The sequence below is a fragment of the Melanostigma gelatinosum genome (assembly GCF_949748355.1).
Source record: "Melanostigma gelatinosum genome assembly, chromosome: 11".
Lineage (NCBI taxonomy): Eukaryota > Metazoa > Chordata > Actinopteri > Perciformes > Zoarcidae > Melanostigma > Melanostigma gelatinosum.
In genome coordinates, this window is record NC_136644.1 from 21,828,670 (window position 1) to 21,853,831 (window position 25,162).

Below are 25,162 nucleotides of genomic sequence, written 5' to 3' on the forward strand. Positions count from 1 at the left end.
GTGTTGCTGAAATGGTTTCATGATAATTCACTTTAATGTAGGTATCATACTGTAGGTGTCTCTCACGCGCAGGTAAATATGGCGCATGCAACACGTACACTAGTCCTGTTACACAATTTCTTCAGGTTGCTTTATAAAAGTTGCCCTCTTCCCCCAAACCTCTTGCTTCTTTTCCGGCCTTTTGCATAGTAAACAGTTTATTCTCCCCTCCTTTGCCTTCTCACTCTTGTATTACATATCTCATTTCCACCTTAAATTGTAGAAGTGAACGTGAGTTGGGGACAGGGGAGGAAGAGGAGGACAATGGGAGGTATAAAAATGGGAAAACAAAGTAAAACGTTGGCAGAGATAAAGAGCAGAGAAAGTGAGATGGGGCTGTGAAGACTATAGAAGTGTATTATAACATGACAAACACTTCTAGCTCGAGATCCCAGTCCTATTTACACATACACTGAAACACAAGTCATACAGAATTATTATATCTACTTTATATATTCATTTGACAGAATCTCATATTTTGCTCCAGGCTTTGTGAAGCTAACTCTTTAGCATATTTCGACATTATTAGAGACACAGCATTCGAAGTGGAAACAAAACATGAGCATGGATATTTCAAAACTGACTTGCATCGATAAATTCAAGACACCAGAGGTTGTTTTTTCCCCCTCCTCCATGATGTCAAAATGCAAATCTTAAGGGAACTACTGTACCAACAAATATGGCATGCATAGAGGAGCTGCACCACAAAGACTGTATATGCCTACACAGCACTAAACCACTGCGTACACAGTGCCAGAGAGAAAAGAGACGAGAGATTAAGCAGGAGAAAAAGACTTCACATTTTTAAATATCGCTGCCAAACAGGCATTTGGGGGAATTTCCTTCTTCTTTTTTTTTGCATCAATTCGGAAGACGAGACGTGCTTAAGACTAAGTTCAGGACTAACTTAGACATGAGGTTACAAATCGGGATTTTCAAACCGCAGCCTTCACAGATGTGTGTGTGTGTGGATGTGTGAGTGCATATATGACATATTGATCATGGAATGTTCATGAGGCAACTTTTACAGGCCGAAGAGCATCAAGTAAACAAATGCACACTGTTGTTGATCGATAGGAGCACATACACACAGTTACACATCCACTATGACTCCGTATTGACCTGCTTCACCACGAGGACCTGTGAATACTACACATGCCTGGAGTTTTCTGGAAACTAGTCAAACGCAGTCTCAGTGTGACCAACCAGCAGCTGAAGCCATCGTGGTGGTTTATGATTATTGTCCAGTTAAGATTCTGGTGTGGGTTGAGATGTAGGAGACGCGGCGGCTTTAGCCTCGGTGCTGGTGCGATGAGATGCTGGATGAGTCCTGGATGGCCGTGTAACTGTGCTCTACGGGTTGGAGTAAAGTATTTTTCGGGCGGCGCCTAACCAACAGGAACTCTTCAGACTTGTATGATGAATTCGGGGTTGGTGTATGAGAAGCCTTGAAACTCGTTCTGGTCCAAATTCATAATGAAGAGCTTGTCTGTGGGCGTCAGCTCCACCGCCATCTTGGTGAACTCCTTGTCGAAGTTGCCGACATCGCGGCGAGATTTCTGCGAAAGAGAGAGAAAAGACGGAGAAAGAAATTAAGTTAGAGCGACTTTGTACAGCGTTTAAAAAAGGCAGTTTAGAAAGAAGAAGGTTGACAACAAGCAAAAAGAACAACTCTCCCATAGAGGCACAAAGATGGAGGATGGAGAAGGAGGGAAGGGAGGATTTAGAGTTTCAGCACACAGAAAGACAATACCGGTAATCTGCAGAGGTGGGACAAAGTCGACCCAAGTCAAGTCAAAGTCCTAAATGTTGTGTTTAGAGTCCTAAATCATTATGTACCCTTCACCAGATATAATGCAATTTTAAATCTGTAAGCACAGCACATTTACAACTACTTTTAAGAAAAATCTAAATGACCAGGTGTATCTTATTCTGTTGTCTCTTCAGGGGACCAAAGTCCTCCAATGCAGCTCATCCATCACCCAAAAATCTTGGGCATTCATATTATTTTACATTCAATTAAAAATGTAAAATAGTAAAAATTTTAATAAATTACATTTTGTCCAACTACGACTGCTAAAGCCTAATAATACATTTTAGCACATGAACTTTTAATACATTTTTGCAAAAAATAAGGTAATATTTGACTTAATAAAAGTGCAACATGTATGATCAAGCCAGAATTTTAGTTTAAAACAAATTAAAATTATCTAAGATAGTCAACAAAAAAGGTCACAGCTTTGGCGTTATCTCAAAGACGTCTTTGTATTGTCTTACTGAAATGAGCATGCTAAACAGCTAGCCGAGGAAGCTTATAATGTTTTTCCAACCCACTTAAGATGAAACCACACCCTTTTCTGTATGACTGTTTCAGACTTTACAAATGAGTAAATAATTGTTATGAGACAGAGTTCTGTGAAGCTGTCCTTACAGTCTAAGTGAAGTCATGTGTATTGTGGTATTGCTGAGTCTCAGTAGAGTCTAGTCCACACCTCTGATCATCTGTAAATGGAGGCGCCATCAGTCTACTCAGAAAAACACACACTTCTGATTCCACACAGGACTTGTCGACAAAAACCAGAAACACAATCAAAAGATGAAAAAAGACCCACCGAAACATTTCAACAGCACAAATGCAGAAAGATCCAAGACAAACTTCCGCAGCCAGAGAGAGGAAACGTTCCAGTACAAAACAGACATGGATCGATAAAACAGACCGGCTGCAGACCAAATCACAACCGGAAAGGATTTCACACAGGGAGGTGAAGCAGTGAGCCCCAGGCAAGACACATGTACCACACACACATAACGTCACACACACACGAAGCATTCAGTTTCCTACCTCCTCCTTTTTGTCTCATCACAGGGCTTCCAGCTGAAATGAGGGGGGGGAGGGGGGAGGGGACTTTCCCACCTTTACCACAGGTCCACAAACTCACCACTAACGCAGCTCATTATAATGTAATCTATCATGTGATCAGTAATTGGTGTATACATGGAAAATGGACACTATCACACAGTTGAAATAAAATAAAATCTTGATTCACGTTTTGTTTATTACACATTAATAAATGTATTTATAAAAACTTCCTCTCACTCCACTCTCCACGGATGAAGGCCATTAATGATGCAGTGAAAAGACGTTTTTTGAAAAGCAATCGAATATTGTTATTTTTGATGTCTCGACACGTTTGTTCGGTAGTTACAGCTGAGTGAACACTGTGAAAGCAGAGGTCGCAGCTAAAAATGTTGGTGACTTTTATCGATACATATAAAACCAAATTAACCGAGCACCCACGCGGCTAAATGTTCATGGAAGCTGTAGTTTTTTTTCTGTGCTTACAAAGTAATTGCTGTTTTACTTTGATAAAATCCCAACGGCAAGAAAGGTGGCTGACGGACACCTTTAAACAGAAACTGTAATGACAGTCATCAGGGTAGCTGATATCCAAACATTGTTAGAAGTCCGATGAACTGGAAATCGTGTTCGATATTTCCCCATTTCTAGTTGATGCTGAGCTAAGCTAAGCCAGCCGGCTCCTGCCTCTTTAGCTTAACTTCCAGATATGATAAGAGTTGAACTGGTCTTCTCACCGAGCAAGTCACCAAATAAAAAGTATGCTCTTTAATTAAAAGTGTTACCGTTTTGGGTGTAGCAGCAGTAACAAGGCAGACACAGCAGAAGTAGTCTGGTAGGCACCAGTGAGTATATTATCAGTTTCCAGTCATACAGGACGATTATACAACCCACAGAAGCACCGCTCTCATCCATATTTATCCATATACCTCTCTGATATATCATAATCTCTCTCGTTATGTCACTATTAATTAGACACCATTACGATCATCACAATAAACGCTCACTTTTTCCACCTGGCAGAATCAATCAGAGCGAGCATCTTTGTGCATCTGTGACGTCAACATGATGCCGCCTCCCTTTTTTGATACGAGCTCAAAGAACAAGATTTGACACATCGTTATAACCCTGCATCGTTTCAGTTACAAAAAGATAATACAACCTGCCTCACAATGAAACACGCGTCTTCATTCATTTTATACATGAAAATGACTTTCCGAGGGTATTGTTGGAGAACAGATAAGCTATGATGCATATTCTAATAATTACACATGTACTGCAAAATGGCACAAGATGGCTGTCCATCACAGTTGTTGAGGACAATAGCTTTCCAACGTCCTCGTGATTCTGAACCCTATTTTTCTTTTTTTGGCACTTTTGGACATCCTAACAAACTACCAGCTTCACAAGACTCCTCTGATGTGAAATTCTCCCATTAAATGTTGTTTACAAGCGCAGAGATATGTCATTAAAACACAGTGTAATGTGGTGAATGTTTTCATTAAAGAGTCAGGAGAAAAGTAATACAATTTCAGTCCAAAATCACTAACTTGACGCAGACTTACACTCTTGCTGGCTGCATGTATAACGAGGTCTATCCTCTGACTGGTTAAAAATGAAATCAGCAAAAATGTTAAGCCCATCACAACACTGACTGAACAGAAAGTGGAGAAGTATTTGGTCCTATAGACAATATAAAGTCAACATTGGGAAACTGATCGGTACTCAAACAATCATAGCAAAGCAATTGGTCAGTTTTCACTTACATTGTATGTATATTACCAAATATGCGAGTACAGTACATCATAGTACACGCATCAATATTACTGAGAGGTCGTCATCGTCAATATGCAATCACAGGGATGGTGACACGGAGAGAGAGCAGGTTCGGGTCGGCCCTGAGGTCGGACCCACGACCTGAACACGCTGGTGTGAGCAGCCGGGCGGCATTCAGGAGCGAGCAACAAGATAGAAATACAGCCGGTAGAGCTGATGTGCTAAACCACAGTAAACTGAAAACCGTGTCTCCTACTGGCAACTTGACACGTGAATATTGGATTATTCCTGATTGTTAGCGTTTGAGCACCTGTTTTCTAGGAAATACGCTCGTTTGTCAGTTTGAGTTAAGACGAGAGGATCGATACCAAATCTCATGACTGTAGATACAGAGCTGGAGCCAGGAGGCAATTATCTGATCTTGGCTGAGCATAAAAACTAGAAGTTGGGGGAGAAACAGCAAGCCTCGCTCTCCTCAAGAAACTAAAATGAAGACGTTTGATCCAATACACATGTGAAGAGAGTTGAGAGAGTTTTTTATGGTGAAGACTCTCGAGCAAACACAACAGCCTGCAGGTGATGAGTTTGACTTTGGAGAGAGCCAGGCTAGCTGTTTCCCCCTGCCTCCAGTGTTTATGCTAAGCTAGGCTAATCGCCTCCTGGCACCAGCTCCTCACCCTACACGCAGATATGACATTGATATCAATCTTCTCAATGTCTCAAAAAAAAAAAAAAAAATGTATTTCCCAAAATATTGAACTATTTCTTTAACGTTTCACCCTGCCGCATGCAGCCTGGATATGACATCATGGTGAATTTGTTTTGTATGTGTGTTTCCGAGGATCGGGGATTACTAGTGCAGCCCAGTGATATGTGGCGTGGTCAGTGAGTTGAGTGAGGGTACTCAGGGTTAACAAATGAGAAGCCTTGGAACTCTTCCTGGTCCAGGTTGGATATAAGCTCCTGATCTGGGGGGGTCAGCTCGGGGGGGTGGCGCGTGAAAAAGCGATCAAAGTTCTCTGCATCACGCCCACCCTGCCGTGGAGAAGAAAGGAGAGGAGAGAGAGATGGGGGGGGGTGGAGGGGGAGGTGGAGTGAGTTGGATGAAGGATGTGAAGAAATAAAGAACAACAAACGACAAAGAGAAAAAAGAGAAATACAACTAAAACACGGCATCAACCAATCAAATCACTCACAGCCGAAACTGTGGATTTTCATTGGTCCGCATATGAGCCGGTGACATCGCAGCTCTATCATTGGTGATTACACTCACAAATCCCATTTGTCAAGGTAGTGACCAATGGCAGGTGATGGTTGGGTTCAGGGGATGAGCGATGTAATCTATAACTTACCTTCACTACGTGCGTCATTCCCTTCTTTACCGTGACTCATTTCTTAGGGAATCGGTAAAGTTCAGATCACATTCAACAGTTGAAGAGAGTAAGTGTGTGTAATATACTCACAGCTTTAGGTTTGAAAGGCGGCTGGACCTCTTTATTCTCCAGCTTTTCCCAGTCTATGTAGCGGAAGAAGGCGTGCTCTTTGATGTCTCTCTCCCCCTCTGGACCGCAGCCCAGGCGCTTACCTGGGTGCTTGGTCATCAGCTGGAATCACACACAGACACACAAGGTGAGAAGAGTTCGGACATACGTCTGTATGTGTGTGTGTGTGTGTGTGTGTGGGAGATTGTGTTTGTCTGCTTATACAATGTCCAAACTTTTGTGGATGTATGAAGTCTGATAAATTGCCTCAATTGATGTCAAGACTGCAAGTTTAAAAATGAAAAACAATCTGGAAATGTGAGAAAGACGTGAGCGTACCAGACCTCTGCAGCCCGCTCCTCATCTCTACGAGAGGCTCGCAGCACAAGGCTAGCATTAGCCGCTACTGGCATAACACATACCAAATCTACGACTGAGCTGTCGGCGGTCGAGTAGCATTATGGGTAATGTAGGCGCCAGGGTTTCACAAGAAAGAAGAATGCATGGAGTAAAAAAAAAAAAAAGACAATATCTCTGGTACTGCTGCAAGAAGTCCTCTTCCGGGGCTTTGTTATCTGGCACTAACTGCTATTATTAGGACTTGTGGAGAATGATAAGTAGCTGTAGCTGCACTGTTGGAGGTATTCTTACACATTTTCACTCTAAGCTATTAGCCCTTAACATGTCGTAAACTCCGGTGTTCCGAGTGGATATCGAGAGGGTTTATGAGAGTGCATTAGGTGTCTCTGTAGTTTGGTTTATACACGCCGTAGTGAAGGTGGCGCGAGATTCGTGTGCCAGAAAATGGCGTAACAACGACCTGCAAGTCGTGCGCGATGTCTCCGCAAGCGGTTGTGATGGTTGGTCGTGCACCTCTGAATTTTTGTAACTCTCTTAAGATCGCTAAGATCTTAAAAATACATATTTACAAAAGTACATATTTAGCCAGCCAAATCAAATTGTTTACATGATATTCAACCTTCATTTCTTTAATATACATTTAATACCAATTAAAAAGACAATAAAGTAGTAAAGTAGAAAATACTGCAACACACGGCATGTGGAGCATCAGCGCCTTTGTGCGTGCTTGTAGATTGCGTGCCATAGGAGGAGGCTCCTGTGAGTCGAGACAAAGCTTATGTGGATGTGCATTTGAGCATGCAGCCTCACCCCCTTGCAGATAGCAACAGCTTCTTTGGACATGGATTTAGGGTAAGAGACGTGGTGCTCCATGATCGACTGGAACAGCTCATCTTCATCTTCCCCGTCAAAAGGTGGCTGGATGGGCACAAATATACTTTAATTTTCATTTTTGACACAATTGTTCTCAATTTAAAAAGTAATGACAGTGATTGAATACAAACCTGTCCAGCAAGCATTTCATAGAGCAGTACTCCAAAGGCCCACCAGTCTACCGACCTTCCATAAGGCTGATAAGCTATGATCTATAAGACACAATGGTGGAGTCTTGAGTCTCATTCAGAGTTAAAAAAAAGCAATAAAAAGAAGCATCAACCAACTATCCAACAGCACGTTAACACACCTCTGGAGCGATGTAATCTGGCGTTCCACAAAAGGTTTTTGTGGTAGTTCCATCGTACATGTTCTCTTTGCACATGCCAAAGTCGGCTATCTTTATATGGCCTTCAGCGTCCAGCATCACGTTGTCCAGCTTCAGATCCCTGACACACACACACACGCACACACACACAGGTATTATTCACACCTGTATTCTCCAATGATTGTAAACTGCACACAACTACACAACACTCGAGGTGATTTACAAACCGACTCACCGGTACACGATGCCTTTGGAGTGAAGGAAGAAAAGTCCAACGGCAATCTCTGCAGCATAGAACCTAAAATACAGACCAACACCAGTTTCTAACCATATGCGTGTGTCTGCATTGACATGGATGACAAAAATAAAAGGCAACTTTTTTTTTTACTTATGATGTCAAAATTGCACAATCATTTTCTGTTTTCATGAATGGACTGACGCCTGCAAGCTAGTTCAGCAACTGCAGTGATACATATTCACGTCAAGTGCCTCAACTCTGCACATCATCTACCAAACACACTTAATCTCTCCCTCAGCCTCGTCAATCTCTCAGCTTTGCTGGCTTCTTTTATTTATTGTATTGAAGTTGTATAGTGCAATTTGTCTTTCATAGTAATAATCCAGTGGATCATTTTATTAAATTGTAATCTTTTTAATGTCTTACACTTTTTAAATCGCTTTAGTCCTGTCTTTTGATTGATTAATTAGTACATCTTTCAACATTTCAGGACCAACCCAAAGGGTTCAGACATCAAGTGATAAAGAAGAGAAGAGCACAGTATAATGAAGGGGAAATGAATTCGAAGTAAGACGAGAAGAGGAGAAGCACAACAAACTCTGAGCAAGAAAATACAAGAAAGTGTTTTGCATGAACACTCACACAGCATGAGGCTCCTTGAACTTGCCGACTTGTTGGATCTGGTACATCAGGTCTCCTCCATTTATATACTCCATGACAAAATACAATCGGTCCTGGAAGACAAAGAAGAAGAGGAGAACAATTCATAAATGTGATAAACCGTGTTACAAGTGTTGCCAGTGTTTCTTTATGTTCTCATCTTTGTCATGTTGTGCCTCCATACCATGGTTTGGAAACAGGAGTGCAGCTGAGTGAGGAAAGGTGGTTTTCCACCCAGAGCGAGGACTCTTTTCTCCACCATGGTGCACTCCACGTCGTCGTCCTGGATCACCACGTCCTTCTTCAGGATTTTAACAGCGTACAACTCATCGGTGCCCTTCCTCTCAGCCAGCATCACCTGAAGGGAGTCAACAAAGAGGAAACAAATCAGCTTCACAGTGACTTAATCTTGTTGTCCCGCCACTGGCTGCCATGTCTAATGAGCATCACCTTGCCAAAGCTGCCCTTGCCCAAAACCATGATGAAGTTGAAGTCCGAGAGCTTGACCCGGTCCTGATTGCCATTGCTGTCGTACTTGCACACCGAGGAGGAAGAAGAGTCTGTGGGCTTCCCTGGCCCCACCCTCGCCCTCTGGAGAGAGAAGATATGACGGGAAAAGTACGACATTATAAGAGAAGAAGAGAAAGGTCTCATCTTTAAAAAAAGGACAGCACAAGTTGAACCTGTTGTCATTTTGTGTCTCTGTTTCTCACCTCAAACTTTTGTCGTAGCTCCTCGTTGCCGTCTTCTCCATCTGGCTGGACGGGAACATTAAAGTATTCTCCTTCCTCCTGAGAAAGCATCTTAAACCTAAACCCCAGAGTAAAAACACAACATCCAGGATTATCACTGGACTATGACAATAAAGCCCTTAAATATCCACACCCCTGTTCCCTCTGCCTTTGTTATTTGTGCATACACCCGTGTCATTTTCCCAATTATCCACCGTATCTTGACCTCTTACCATCCATCTACCCCTTGTTTCTGAAGCTCCGAGATCCCAAAGGACAGGGATCCCATGAAGTCGTTCCTGCTGGTCAAATCCCAGTCCCAGATCTCCACCGACAGACGGCGGTCCTTGTCGGTTTCTTTCAGGTTGCTAAGGAAATGAGATGAAGGGTGTTCTTAAAAGAGGTAAAACATAAAAAACTCGTCCACAATTTGATTTCAAAGCCACATTCCCCACATCTCTCTCTGTATTTGAACTGGGTAACGCCTCAGCAAGTGACAGATTTTCATGCCTGTGCCTTTCCTTGCAGCCATACAGCAACCCAGAATAGCTTGAACAACAACAGTAAACAGAATGGGGACAGGGTCACTCGCATGAGCTCCGGTTAGATTTCTACTTTAGTGACCGAAAACGGGGCCAATAGAGTAACTAGAAACCAAAGTGCACATTGCAACAATGCCAAAAATATGTTTGCTGAAGCCTCAAATCTCATGGAACACAATGACTCACAAGGTGAAGGTCTCCTTCCAGATGGGGTTGAGGCAACATTTGACGGTCTTGGTCTTCTGCTTGCTCTCACTCTTGGGATCTGGGATCAGCTTGAGCTTGACGTAGGGGTCTGACAGGCCGTTGGGATCCATGGGGACCAGGTTCCTGGCCTCTTTGACTGCGAGGGGTTGAGGAGGACACGGTTACAAAAGAGTGTCAGAAAACCATCTGAGGATAAGACACACTTTGAGACAGTTTAGTCTGGATTTTGTCCTTTCCAGAGGACAGCAGGATGTGAGCCTGTCAGTCCGAGTCCTGCCCTAAATAACTCTTTGACAACATTTAACGACAGTTTAGTTTCTGTTCCATAATCAATCCACAGCCGTCTGAGCGAGAGAGCCGGCACGTGGATGCATGTTCCTGTGGCGATATGGGTCAATCATTGGGTCATTGATCGACTAATGGACTTTCCAGTTTTAGTCCTCGGCTGATAGAACTTTGAGAGGCCTTCAGTGTGTGTGTGTGTGTGCGCGTGTGAGAGAGAATGAAGAGACAGAGAGCACTCACTGGTGACGGTGAGAGTGTCGTCATAGATCTGGGCAGAGATTTGGATGCGTCCTCTCCTCTCGGTGTGATCTGTCCCACACAGGCTCGGGACGTTGGCCACACATCGCTTGTGGATGTTCATCATACAGTCTGAACATAGACACACAAGTTAGTTTTATCTAAGTAAGTACAACGTATGACCCTCCTTCAACCTTCAACTCAGTACCACAATGCTTTCGGTACTTTATCATCAGATTAAAGGCTTTTCAGATCTGGTGTTGTGTCCGGTAGGGATGGGACGATGTACTAACTTGTGATTTATAATTATCTTATTTAAGATTTTGTTTTTTTTCACGAAAAAAATAAGTCTCATCTGTGATTCAGTGGAAAAAAATAGTTTCTTAACAAAATGTGGGGGCAAGTGATTCCAGTATGTTTCAGTTCCATTTTAAGAGTTTTAAAGCAAATTGTAATAATTATTCAATCGCAATTACTTGGGCCTTAATGGTCTTCATGACCTTAATTGTCAGTCCCCCAAATGCATGGCATTTGGGGGACTGACAAGAGAGATATTGCTGAAGCAGCAAAAGGTCGAGACATCTGGACTTTTAAGGATCCTACGCCCTCCATAATGCAACTCAACAGCATTGTTTCATCAGACCCTCCCTGCATTATAAACACCATTTTACTTACATCTGGGATAGTTTTACATTCATTTGTTTTGAGTACATCTATACAGGCAAACATAAAAAAACAGATCATCGTTTATAGTCTTATAGTGAGCACTTTTTTAAAACACCCAAACCTTCTTTGTAATGTCTCCGTCTGTCCACTAGATGTCAGCCTGCTCTGATGGACAAAGCTGCACATTTTACAACACTCACTGGAAGCAATCGTTTGTATGTTTTCCATGATAAAGACCTTTCTTATGAGAACGTCTTCTGATGAGTTTCATCTTAAATCTCCACGAGGCAGTGCACTAAACACATCATTCATTTATGTAACTTTCACATTTCTGTCTGCCTCCACTCAGCTGCACTGTCCATTCAAGCTTTATAGAGGGATGACCCAGAAAAAACAAGTTTTTGATGTGGCAGAACAACACATCTCATCTCATCATGGTAGCAGACCCAAAGTAAATAAATCCCTTGCTTGTGTATTGCCCTTGCTCCGCTCCTCTGATGCCAACCTCCTGTCCCTTCCACTCAGGACCAAGCACCGGACATGGGGTGACAGAGCCTTCTCCATAGCTGCCCCCTCCCTCTGGAACTCTCTCCCCAAACACATCAGAGACTGCACTGACCTTTCCCTATTCAAATCACAAGTCAAAACTCACCTGTTCAAAACTGCTTTTAATGTGTGACTATTATTGTGCATTTTATGTTTTTGGTGTATTGCTTTTATATATGATGATTTTAATGTAAAGTGTCTGAGAATTTTGAAAAAAATAAAATGTATTATTATCATTATTATTATTATTATTATTAGGAGCCCTGTGACACTTTCTTAGGTCCCTCCAGTTTAAAGCGAGCAGACAGAAAGTTGGGAGGGACTTGATCTGAGTCAGACTACTGACCTCAGTTTTGAGGGACAAGTGAGGAGACCACTGCAACTTCCTGCAGCTCAGGAACTTAAATGATGAACATATATAAATATCTAATTTGTTAATATGAATAAAATGTGCAAGAAACACAGAGCTCGTAGTCAAATGTTTGTTCACGTTGGATTAATATATAACTTAATAACCTCCATGTGAATTGTGTTGTACAAGCTACCGCAGTATTTTCAGCACTTTAACACCAACCTTCTTTCTTTTCCTTTTCGAGTACATCTGGTGACTATAAATGTATGAAAACTGCTTCAAAGTCAGTCCATCAAACGCTGTGTGATGCTCACAGGTCCAATGCGGAACTGTTTGCTGACTAAATAATGTTGGCGATCGCACAGCAGAGATGTAGCCTACTTCCTGTTTGTGTCTTTGTTGCCAACGAACAGGCAAATGATCAGCAATAAATACGACACAACAGCAAGGACGTAAAAAACGATTCACTCGTATGAGAAGCTGATAATTTCTCTCCAGCTGTGGGTCATTAAGCTGATAATATCATTGTGACTCATGAGCAGGTCAAATATAGTAAATGACGTCTGCAATGTAAATTCAGATAATGTGTTTTTTAACTTCAGTCCATAATCCACATATCACAAGCAGTGTGTGGATTATGAATGCGACAAAGTAAAACAGTATGAATTGGAATGACAGAAATATAAAACGTCAGCGCTGATGCTGCAGAATTAAGAGTCTGGAGCTGAACCCAGCAGGGATTCAGTCTCCGTCTCTGGACTGGATGAGGAACCCGGAGAGACCCCCCGACAACACATGAAGGACACGCAAACTCCACACAGAAGGTTCCAAGCCTAACCCAGAACCCTCTTGCTTCCAGGTGACAGCGCGAATCACGACACTACAGACACACGTTAACAACACACAATGTACGTTGATGTTTGGATCAACTGTTAAAAAGAAGCAAAAAGACAAATGTGCAAAACTGATTTCATTGTCTCTTGACTATAAGCCTTCACATGTATAAACGAGTATATTAAAGTTCTAAATCAATAAAAAAGTTTGTCAATATGTGAAAGAGTTCAAATTAATTGTCTTAAAAGTGAATCGTTTGAAATGTATAGATTTATGCAGCGAGCCACAAAAGCTCAATAAAGCAGGTCAATTCACAATGTCTGCTTCCCGCCTCTAAAGCACATGTGTGCCATATGCTCAAAGTGTGATCACTGCAGATCATTAAATAAACATTGTAAATTCATTTTGAATCAATAAATACTATAAAAATAAATCCTGAAATAAATAAATTGGTGACTCATTTATATATTTATTTTCACATTTATGGAGACAATTATTGCCAATTGTATCCATTTCATAGGCCACACACACACACACACACACACACACACACACACACACACACGCGCACACACACACGTGTACGTACGGTCACATTTCATGCCCTGGTGTATTAGCCCGTAGAGGAGGGAGCCACAGTGGTCACAGAAGGTCGGGCTGGAGTAAGTGTGGACCTTAAATTTGTGTTTACTACGAGGATCCTGCAGAGGCACAAACACAGAGAGGAGAGAGAACAGAGAGTCACTTCAATTCAACATTTGAAGTAATCCAGGTCGCTTTGTGTCGCTGTGCTACGACTCCATTAAAAGATTTAAATCTGTTCAGTTGTTCCCAGTAGTCCTGTAAGCGGTATTTAAAGGGTCGGTTCACCCGAATTACAAAATAGAAAATGTTCTCACTTACCTCTAGTGGTTTCTAACCATGCCGACAGTTTAGCACGTTTTGAGATATAATATATGGTCAAAAGTATGTGGACACCAGAACATCTCAGCCGTATGTGAGCATCTAACTCCTTAACCATGATTATGAAACTATAACAACAACAATACAACCGTACAATTCACTCTTCTGGGAAGACTTTTCTCAACTTTTTTTTTAACCTGGCTGCAGGAACTTGCTCTGCACAATTATTGAGCCCAGGCAATGCAGCTCTGATTGAGTGAGTTTGGAGGATGCTTAAAAATAGGTAACAACCAAACAGCTTTGGTGACAAAACAAAGAAAGACAGAGGAGTTAGAGATTAATAAACACCAGTTATAGGACTTCAAAATCCATGCTGACGTACGTGCGTGCGTGTGTGTGCGTGTGTACAGTAAATGAGTGATGCTGGCTCATTAACCTGAGGCAGCCAGGCAGCACATTCTCTCTTTCCTGACATGTCTCAATGTGATTTGGGGCTGACAGCTCAGCAGGAGGACAAGGGGTCTGTACGTGTGTGTGTGTGTGTGTGTGTTCATCCAGCTGCAAATACAGGAACTACTTGGATGTACACACACACACACCAAAAAGCCAGTGCTGACCTTGCTCATGTTATTAATAAACATCACTCACCAGCAAAACAATCACTAACCGTGTGTTTAACATCTAACTTGAACAGCAGCAGTCTGCTTCACGTTGTCTTTACTTACATCGGAGGCAGGTCCCTTGTCGGCCCCCGGACAGGAAAAGGTGACAAATTCATGACAGCGCTTATGGACCACAAAACAGCACACTGGTGGAGGGAGAGGGGAGGGGAGAAGAAAAGCAAATGTCAGACCGAGGCTTCCTTACAACGCCAAATAAGGCGACACAACCGCAACAAAGAGATGAATCAATATGTCAATTATATGCATTCGTCACTGCGCAATAGGCTACTCATATTTCAGCAGTTCCCATTTGTTTCTTCCGTGCTTGCCGGCAGCTATATTTAGTTTTATCGCTTCAGTTTGAGATGATTTTAAATTTAACCACAGCATGGTGAGACAGCAGGCTGCACACACACACACACACACACACACACACCAGGTGACTGCATGTTCCCGCTCGCTGCTCAAAGTTGTGTTCAAGTAAACAAATATCCTGAAATACTCTCATTTTATGAGGACACTGAATAGACTCCTGCTTAAGATCTTTGGATGACTTGCTGGCAGTTTAGACAGACACACACACACACACATTAGGGAAGTCTTCTTTTCCCTAATAATCTGTGGGACAAAATTGAGTGTTGCTAAATTCATGACCGTCTATCACGTTACGATCAAGTAGCAGCTCTGCTCAGAAAATGACATTACTTTACTGTAAAGCCGCCTTTTAAACCATGAGAAGACAACAACTGTGCCGTATTACGATATCAACATTTAAGACGATATCTCATATCTCATATCGAGATATTGCCCAGGCCTGCATTTTACGCGAGTATTTTCTCTTTATGCTGCTTTATAATTTGACTCCTCTACATTTTATCTGACCGCTTTAGTTACATTGCAGAGCCTTTAATCTGCAGAGATTATTAATACAAAGTATAAATAAACTTATATACATATGATATATTACACATTAAGTATGCAAAGTGGAGTAGCTGAAATTAGCTCCACCTTTTCCAGCTGCAACATTAATACATCACGAATTAAAATCATTATATATTATGCATCATTTTGCAAAAAAAGAGTACTTTCACTTTTGGTACATCTGTAAATTCTGATGTCAGTACTTTTACTGAAGTAAGGACTTACATGCAGGACTTTTACTTGACACAGAGTATTACTATCAGAATACTTCTAACGCCAATGAACGGGTGTTTTTAAAACATCCAGTGCTGCTTTCTTCCTCATCATTTCATAGCTGAAGCGTCAGACTTCTTGCTTGCATCATTGTTCACAGTAAGTTGGGTGATAAAAGCTCAGACAGGCAACAAACCAAATCTTCTCTCAAGAAAATGTAAGAAAACAAAATCTTAAATTTGGGTTTCACTGAGCATTTTAAAGACAAACCCGATAACTTTGTTATCAAGTAAACGCAAATGAGTTTTGTGGTTTTCAGGTGTTTTAAATGAAAAACACGATCAACAGTGGCTGTCAGATGGCTTCAGTAAAATAAAACCCCATTGAACGCTGAGAGACTGCAGACAAAAAAGATCCAAAATGCTATAAAAAGGTACCAAAATGTTGACAGGAGTTGAGTAGGAGAGACGGACAAGCTGGTCTGATCCATCGCTGTGAATTTCACCACGGCTGCAACTAACAAATGTCCATCACAATCCTACACAGCCCAAGCTGACACATTGAAGTAGCTGGTTGTGTCCCAAAACAAACAAAGAGATGTATATTGCTGAAGAAAACCAGCAAAATCATTGAATGTTCACTGACTCAACGAAGTGATTATCAAATCATGTGGATCGGCTACTTGATTAATCAACAACTTACTTCAACTTGAATGTAGTGTATACGCTTGGAAGCCGTTAGAGGCACAATGTAAAGAAAAAAAGGCTTCAATAATTACATTATAAAACATTGGCCACTACTTGTAATAAAGTGGAACGTTTGAATTGTGTACAGATCATTTTTTTCGCTACAGCAGCAATTATGGTACAGGTAAATAAAACAACAGAGTAAAAATATTAAATATAAAATGCACATCAGCAACTGTTTTGATAATCCCTTGAATTACTTATCAAAGCTATAGCTTTTCTCTCTTTTATTCGTCTGTAAATCAAATAGTTTAGGGTCTGGGACTGTTACGTGGACAAAACAAACAATTTGAAGACATCATTTTGGGCATTTTTCAATACATTCTGACATTTTAGGGACAAAACGATTCATTGAGAATATAATCTGCAGATGAACAGCTCATGAAAACGACTGTAGTCGCAGCCCCGATAGAAACCGAGCAGCACCAATGAGTATTTAGACCTCAGTAGGTTTGTTTGAGTAGAGCTGCTACCGATTCATCACACATCCAGCTTCAACCAGACCGTGAGTCAGGAAAGCCTCTAAACTGTGCCCACTCTGGGTCAGATGGAAATAAAGTACAATCCTTCCCTTTAAATTTTGATCAGTCACTCGCTGCAGAACGAAGACGTGAACACGACCAACACCAGAAGTCCATTTAGATAAATAGGGCAGATCAAGTCTTCTGTACGGTAGCCCGACTCTGTGCTTCAGCCTCACATCACTGCTGATTTAAACCACTTTACTGTGACATGCAGCATCGGCTAAAATAGAATTCAGACATCATTATGGAAATATTAAACACACATGATGCAACAACAGCCAGAACAACACACACACACACACACACACACACACACACACACACACACACACACACACACACACACACACACACACACACACACACACACACACACACACACACACACACACACACACACACACACACACACACACACACAGGGTGACATTAAGCTCTGGTTTGATCTTAATTATTCACATTGTCATTACATTTTCATGAGGCACCGCTGCACTTTCCGCAGCTTTCTAGCAGTTACGCAACAGAGTGCTCCTGTTTGTCCATGCGTCTGTGCAGGAGAGAGGGTGGCTCACATCACTGAACACCTGGACCTACAGTACATTTTTTTGGGTTGGTGCAGTTTTAACTCTAACAACAGACACACCAGTAACTGACGGTGTGACATCGAACACTGTCCCTCTGCAGTGCAAGAACAGACGCACAGAGTGAAAATAAAAAGGGGAACGGAAAGAGAACAAGAAATAAAGTCAAACGGAGAGACGCGCATGTGCGTGTGTGTGTGTGTGCAGGAAGGGATGGGGGCACAGCTGGGTTTGAGGCGATGTGAGGGGGTGGAGGATTCATTTGTGTGTCAGAAACACAAACACTGAAGTGGAGCCACAGAAAACACAGCGAAGGAACGCAGTCGCGCTTTCAGTTCATAAATGTGCTCCGTCACTTAAACGCACACGCACACACACACAGACACACACACACATTGTGAGAGACAGGCCTAGTGACCTGCAGAGGAGGTCTTTGCGCTGTTGCCTAGCAACCAGGCTGAGCCCTACAGTCGGGTCTACACACACACACACACGACGCCTCGGTTTTATCTGAACGAAGGCGATAACGGGAAACTCAGAGCCGCTCCAAAAAAAAAAGAAGAAGAAAAAAAAGACTCCTGCGATGGACTGCCAGGATGACAGCGGGCCGACCGTTTCACATCAACATGACCATCGGGAAGTTTCCTCCATCTTGGATGATTACGAGTCCACAAAACGGAGACACTTGAAAGCTTCATTCTGGCTTCAGCTGGCCGGAACAAACTGAACCACAGATAAGACTCCCGCTACTGGACAGACTCTTCCAATTTAATATTCTTTATTACTAAAAAAGGACGACAAAAAAGGGTCTTTGGAGATGCATCAGAAATGCTCGTTTAGCATCCAAACGTTGTGTGTTTGATTGGCAACTGATCACTGAGATACAATGTCACAAACCTGGGCTGGTGCAAAAGAAACTAGAGCTACCGGCTCACTGTTGTACGCCAACAATCAGTCATGTCATTTTATCCTATTAGTCATCTGTGTAAAATTGTCATAAATGCCATTTGAATTCTTGAGATAAACCGGTTTTTATTTTCTGTGAAGTCACAGTGACCTTTAACCCCTCTACGATGGAATGAGTCGTTCCTTTGATATCACGAGAACAGGTCGCACGTGAGGTCATAGTTACCTTGACCTGTGACCCCGAATTTGTCATCAGTTCATCCTTTAGTCCAAGTGGTCGTTTGTGCCAAAGCACAAAGTTAATGAGTGAACACATGTATCTTATCATAGATACAGTGCAGAGTATGAATGGAGAGCACCGGCTATCTCTATGCTACGTTAGATAACATGCAAAGTGCTCATCATGTGACCTGGGTCACATGATGATGTTATCATCGCTGGGTCTGATGGAGGAGTTTTTATATTGATAGAGCTGAAACAATTCAACTACATAAGTATATTAATTAATCAGGTAATTAACAGGGATTACGCTGGTTTAAGCTTCCTGTGTTTTACTGTATCTCTGTAAATTAAACACAGAAAATGAATAAATCTACATGAGAAATCATCTTTATTTGCAGCCCTACCGACCAGTAAATCATCAATCTGTTGTGATTTGATCAATTCATCTTCATCTCAAAACATTCTGTGTACTTCTCCAGTCATATCAACATCCAGTCAGCCATCCTGACATCTGACAGTTTCAGAACGCCGACGCTGGAAAGACGTGTCTACTTTGAAATTCATTGTGAAGCAGTTCACTGACGAGCCGGCGCTGTGGGACAGCCGGACTCTAAAATATGCGTCTGCTTTCTCGGCCTCAGTGTCACAAACGTATCTTGTGATCAATAGCTTTAGACTGGCTGGCCTGTCATCGAATCAAGACACTTCACTTCAACCGCTGATCAGCCAATGACCGGGATTAAAAGTCAACCGCAGCCTTCATCCAAACAATAATAAACGGGATTTTTTAAAGACTATTCTGGCCATTTTTTCTGTATTCTTGTTAAGTTGTAATGTGGGCACAGAGGCAAACATTAACTCTTAGGTGTGCAAATATGGGTTTTTTTCAATTGTTCCCAATGAGGAGAGAGTAGATGCAGCTGCATGTGGCCATCAACCATATTGGACAAATTGATGATTTCTGTCCTGATGGAAAGATACAACTTTGAGACTTGTCACAGTAGGAAAACAGCAGTAGAAACATAATACAAAAAAGAAAAAAAACTATAATTTGATAACCATTTGCTGCATTTAACACGAGTTTGTTTTCAGTTTACTTTTTCAAATCAGAAAAACATTCCCTCCACTGATCCGATATGACGGCCGAGAAGAAAATTGACGTCATAAACCTGAAGTCCAAACTCTGATTAGACATGTGGATCTCTCTAAAGCAGGAAACCTCCCCGAGAGTGACTTCCTCCATTTGCTCTCACAGGAAAGACAAAAAAAGAGAAATCTTTACCTGCAGAACAGGTATTCAAAACACACCCACAACGCAACAGAAGACACCAATGTAACACAAACATAAGCAATGACAACAGTGTCTAAAACACACAATCTGCCGAACATGTCAGAACAAGTCGCCGCCACATGTCTAACATTCCTCCTGCTTAAGAAGCGTGTGTGTTTGCATGAGAGTCTGTGCACATTCACACTGAACTGAATCTACACCCGTCCTGTTCCTCCAGCTGTCTTTAAACAACTCTCATGTTCGGGAGAATGAATGAAGAGAAAACACACTGACTGAATATTTAGGCCTTTACATTTCAAATAAAAAGGACTCAAACTGATCCGGTGGTTCAAAAGACAGTTTATATAGCAAATGAATTACTATGTTTGGCTGTAAAGTAGGTCTTGAGTACAAGTTGAAACATATAGTTAACAAATGCTGTTCAAACCAAGCCTAAAAACAAAAATCTCCCCAGTTTTATCGTGTTATGACCTGCAAGTGGCCAAATCAAAGCTTTCTGTCGCAACACGTTCAAACTGATCTCACCATTATATTCTTGTTATGATGTGATCCACAGCTCCAGGAGACCTACTAACAGAGGTTAAGTTGACACTGGTTTATCGACCAAATCCTGATCATTTCTCGTTCACTAGTCGTTCCAACTCACTCCTATCGTTTGCTAAAATGAAGGAAAAGAAAACCCAATAAATTAGGACTCAAATGCTGTTTTTTCATGGTTTTTTTCCACCTGTTGTTGGTCAGTCTGTCATTTAAATGCTGCTTCAACAGCATTGAAGGGATATTTCAGTGAGAGGTAAGGCTGCAACTAATACGCATCAGTTCCCCAGAGTGGCATCTTCAAATGTTTTGTTTTGTCCGAACATTTAAAATCTCAAAGTGATCAGTTTACGAGATCTTAAACAGACAAACGATTAACTGATTATATAACTGATAATATCTGACGATTCACTTATCAATAACCAAATCAACGCTTACTGAGCACTTGAGACGAACATGTTTGTTTATAAATCTTACTGTTTACCTCATGTCAACATGTTCGGTTAACAATAATTCAATGACACTAATTAAATATTAAATATAACTACTAGGAATCCTTCATCACCAAGTCAGCTCTTACTGGGTGTTTGAGGTGAACATTAGTTTGATCCATATTTTAATTCAAATTGAATCATTCCTATTTATGGCTTCAGTGTGAAAACCACAAGAAACCTTTTGACCCGCTCACAAAATCTTCAAAATCCATTTCTTCATACTAATCGTTCGATTAAATCAAGCCCATTGTTTTCCTTCTCCCATCAAAAAAACGCACATTAATTTGGTCCGCAGGTTAAGTTAATTAAACACATACTTTACTTTTCAACCAAACTGAGCCAAATATATTGGATTAAGTTCATCAAATGTTAGGGCCGCAACTAACGTTTATTCTTGTCATTAAAAAATGTGATTTCTTTCATTAAATTGATGAATCGTTTTGTTTTGAAAACATTGGAAAAATGTGAAAAACGTGAAACACAATCTCATGTTTTTGCAACAAAATCCCAAAATATTAACATGATAAGATGTTTGTAAGTTTGCTAGAATAATGACATTAACGATTAACTGATTGTCAAAATAGTTGCCAATTAGTTTTATTTCAATCAACGAATCGATTGAACTAAAAGGTCTCAGCGTCCACGTGTCTTTGTGAAATAACTGTGTCATCTGCCCGAGTCTGGACTCTCGTCTGTATTCCCCATCCTTGGTCCTGATCAGCGGTTGCATGCACCCTTTTTCACTTTGTCATGTGCAAATACAACAAACAAAGGAGCTCTTTATCGTGCTTTCATGCGTGGAACATGTCTGCGTAAAAAGCATGACTGTAGTTTGTAGAAGTGTCTGTAGCTGTCTGCGAGTATGATCACAGCTTAACTGGTGCAGTTTAACCAAACGCATCCCAATATATATTTTCCTATTTAGCTCCATGACAGCTGAGTAAACGCCGTCCATGAGATGTGGTTGAAAACCCTGAAAATAAGCTAGTAAGTGGACCAGTTACAGATTTGTTGTGAGATTTAGCCCAGCGTTACCCAAGATGCCTCTCTAACTTTTGACCTGCCAATCACCAAACCACTGCTTCCTGTGCAGCTTGACTGATTGTGTATTAACTCCTTTCTCTCTCTAAAGAGGGAGCAATAATGGCTGACAACATCTCAAACAACCCTTACTGTACAACAGGCCGTCCACAAATTTAAGAGTTATCACTTAACGGTTGGAAACTCACCGCGAAACCCGACCTGAGAGCTGCTCTACCTATGGAACGCTCCGATTGGTCCGTGCTCCGTAAAGTGTGTTATCAGCTCAGGTTGATTCACCACAGGAGCTCACGAGTCCAGGAGGCTGTGCACTCTCACTCAAGAAGCACATAAAGTGTTCATTTGTTTTCTATCCCCAATGCACTTCCTGTAAAACCAGCAGAGCTGCAGCTGTAGTCTCAAGGAGACGAGGGGACTGCTGATAGAATTACACAACTTTGCCCGACTCTTTCCAGTCAATGAAGTCTTATGCAAGAGCATAATGTGGAAACAGCTGGTCATTTTCTCCTCAAACAGTCACATGACTGGTCACGTGACTGGAGCCAGATGAGTTCAGGTGTTTGAGTTTCTGAGATGGATCAGTGAAGAGGAGGAAGTGATACCGCGACCACATTTTGCTGATTTGCTGTAAGCATGCATGTGATTGAGGGGTGTCATGTTGCAGCCGGTTTATGAAATCATTTTATGCAGTGGTCCGCGTCTTTACACCCACCCGTCCCCACAACCCACGGACTCGCATCACTGCCCACCCACACACAAACCCACCATTTTACAATTTCAATCAGATGTCAGGCTCGATGTTAGGAGAGGAAAAAAAAGCTAGAGAAATCTAACTTCCTTGTTTGTCTTCGTCCCATTTCTCCTTGGCCAAAAACAGACATCTCAGCTTTCACCACTCCGCAGACTCTCCTACTCTTACGTTTCACACCGTCTCTTCAGCCTGAGCCTCCTCAGAGTGTTCTCACTCTCATTTATCACTGTTGGCAAGCATCTACTCCGAGTTTGTCACCTGCCTGCCAACACCAACACACCGTCGACGAAGGAGCCAACAGGTCACTCTTAACAGCGTGCAGACCTGCGGCCCCTGAGCACAACAAACACACAGCAACACTCCTTCAGACAGTGAACATCCGTCCACACACCCACAGCCATATGCAGCAGAGGGATTTGTGAATGAGCCACTGCTCTTACCTTGGCACTGGAATCCCTGTTTCCCAAAGCCCCTGTGGACAGAAGACAGGGATGTGAAATTTGGGGGGATTCACAAGAGATGCACTGACAATGATGCATTCATGCACACACACATGCAGATATGCAATCACACACGGACATACACGCACGCGCAGATCAACACACACACACACAGAGAGCTGCAGCAGCAACAGTGGGGCCCTCTGTGTCTCCAGCTGCATTCCTCCACCAGAACCTCCAGTTTCAGAGATGGGTGTCGGGTCGATGCGGTAAACGCAGAGCAGCGGCGACTGCTCTGCGGCTGCCGACAACGCATCCCGCCCCCCACACACCCCCAACACCCCTCTCCTTCCGACTGGGGGAATGGCGCATCGCAGTGTTTTTGACAATGACAATGAATGAAACACTGCGGTGTCTGAACACTGTCGGTGTGGAAGGAGGCCGTTCAGAGCCGCAGCAGCAAGTGAATCACCTGTGTCCGTTGCCCTCTCACACACAGACACACTCACCAGATGAAGTCCGTGCAGTGGCTGCAGAAGGTTGGCTGCTTGAAGAAGCGCGCGATGAACTTGTGGTTCTTGATCTCGTGCACATTCTTCTGGCGGAGTGCTCCCTGGCGGGCGAAGCCGCGCGCGCTCTCCGGTGCCTCTCCGTCGCTGCTGGGGTCAGCCATCTTAACGAGGAAGCGGCGGCGGCCCGAGAGGAACGAGGGGTGAGGAGAGCGACGAGAGAGAGGGAGCGACGACGGAGGCAGCGGGGGAGAACGAGTCGCGGTGCAGGTGCCTCCTGCTCCTCTCCGCCCCGCTGACCGCCTCGGTGTCGCTCGTGCTGCCGGTGTTTCGTCGGTCTGCGTCCAGCTCGCGCTGCTGCTTCTTCCGGCGGGTCCCCGTGCCGCGCGCCTGCTTCCCTGCTCTTACCAATGTGTTTGCTCCTCAGCCGACAACTCTCGCTCTCTCCCTCCCCCCTGTCTCTCTCGCTCTCTCTCCCTCGCCCCCCCCCCCCCCCCCCCCTCTCTCGCGCGCCCTCTCTCTCTCTCTCTCTCTGATACCCTTGTCAAAACTATCAAAGATATGAGTGCGTACCCGCGCAGTTGTTTACATATCTATGCAGCAATCCTTGTCAACAGCAAAACAAGTTAAACCACACACTGCATACTTCCAGTGAAGCACAAACACGCACACACAAGGCTGAATCGCAAACCTGAAAATGACTCTCGGGCCCCATGAATCAGGGGCCCCCAAAACCCCGGGATTAATTGTGCTGTTTTTGGTAGCCTAATTTGATAAATTATGGTGAAGTATTCTCTTTACTGTGAGGTTACCAAGACTCCAGGAAGTGACTGGTCCCGGGCTGGCAAATAAATAGTCCTGCACATAACCCTCTTAAAGAAGCAACACAACCAGAAATGAAGACCCCACAAATAGTATTTGAAGTTTGAAGTTCCCCGAGCTTCACCATCAAGATATAATGTATTATTTGTGAGGTGTACAGGTTCTGGTGGGCCAAAAAGTAAGTTTTGATAACTTCATTAATTGTAGTTGTGTCTCTTTATTTGTCTCATTATAACAATTATTAAAAATGAAACAACATTCTTTGGTTGAACTGCTCACAACTCAGGGATTACAATGTGTACTAAGAAGACCGTGACTTTGGAAGATATTAGTCTGAATCAAACTGCTGAAGCCTCATATCAACGTCAGATAAACTGTGGAATGTATTTATGCAGGAGGGCTGGACTTTGTCCCTCTTCCCAGTGGAAGTGCGTCAGGAGAGGTTGACCTAATGTAGCTGAATGAAAAGGAGGAACGATCACAGCATCTAAATCACTGCTCAAATGGGCCCATGACTGTTGTTCCAAAACAGACTGATGAATCCTGTTGAATGATGAATGTGTGGAAACGTTATGAATATGCAACAC

The 25,162-nt window shown here is 42.6% G+C and overlaps 1 protein-coding gene across 3 annotated transcripts; it reads right to left on the reverse strand.

The window, feature by feature from the left end:
- Nucleotides 1-104: 104 nt before the first annotated feature.
- On the reverse strand, nucleotides 105-24,191 carry prkcba (protein kinase C, beta a). 3 transcript variants are annotated; one of them, XM_079279487.1, is made up of 17 exons: nucleotides 23,754-24,191; nucleotides 23,245-23,276; nucleotides 14,641-14,723; nucleotides 13,602-13,713; nucleotides 10,618-10,746; nucleotides 10,072-10,228; nucleotides 9,577-9,711; nucleotides 9,326-9,422; nucleotides 9,063-9,203; nucleotides 8,797-8,970; nucleotides 8,595-8,686; nucleotides 7,950-8,012; nucleotides 7,697-7,835; nucleotides 7,518-7,598; nucleotides 7,324-7,431; nucleotides 6,136-6,276; nucleotides 105-1,598 (listed from the first exon to the last, which is right to left on the reverse strand). In XM_079279487.1, exons 1-17 carry the CDS (start codon nucleotides 23,915-23,917, stop codon nucleotides 1,446-1,448), a joined length of 2,001 nt encoding a protein of 666 aa, XP_079135613.1. In that variant the 5' UTR covers nucleotides 23,918-24,191; the 3' UTR covers nucleotides 105-1,445. The 3 variants fall into 3 exon arrangements, with proteins under 3 accessions (XP_079135613.1, XP_079135611.1, XP_079135612.1); XM_079279485.1 differs by lacking the exon at nucleotides 105-1,598 and adding an exon at nucleotides 3,728-5,707; XM_079279486.1 differs by lacking the exons at nucleotides 105-1,598; nucleotides 23,245-23,276 and adding an exon at nucleotides 3,728-5,707.
- Between the last annotated feature and the right edge of the window lie 971 nt (nucleotides 24,192-25,162).

Coding starts and splice junctions, on each gene's coding strand:
- prkcba (XM_079279487.1), bottom strand. CDS start 23,917: ATGGCTGACCCCAGCAGCGACGGAGAGGCACCGGAGAGCGCGCGCGGC. Junction 7,836..7,949: donor TCCAAAGGCATCGTGTACCG/GTGAGTCGGTTT, acceptor TGTGTGTGTCAG/GGATCTGAAGCTGGACAACG. Junction 7,432..7,517: donor ATGAAATGCTTGCTGGACAG/GTTTGTATTCAA, acceptor GTGCCCATCCAG/CCACCTTTTGACGGGGAAGA.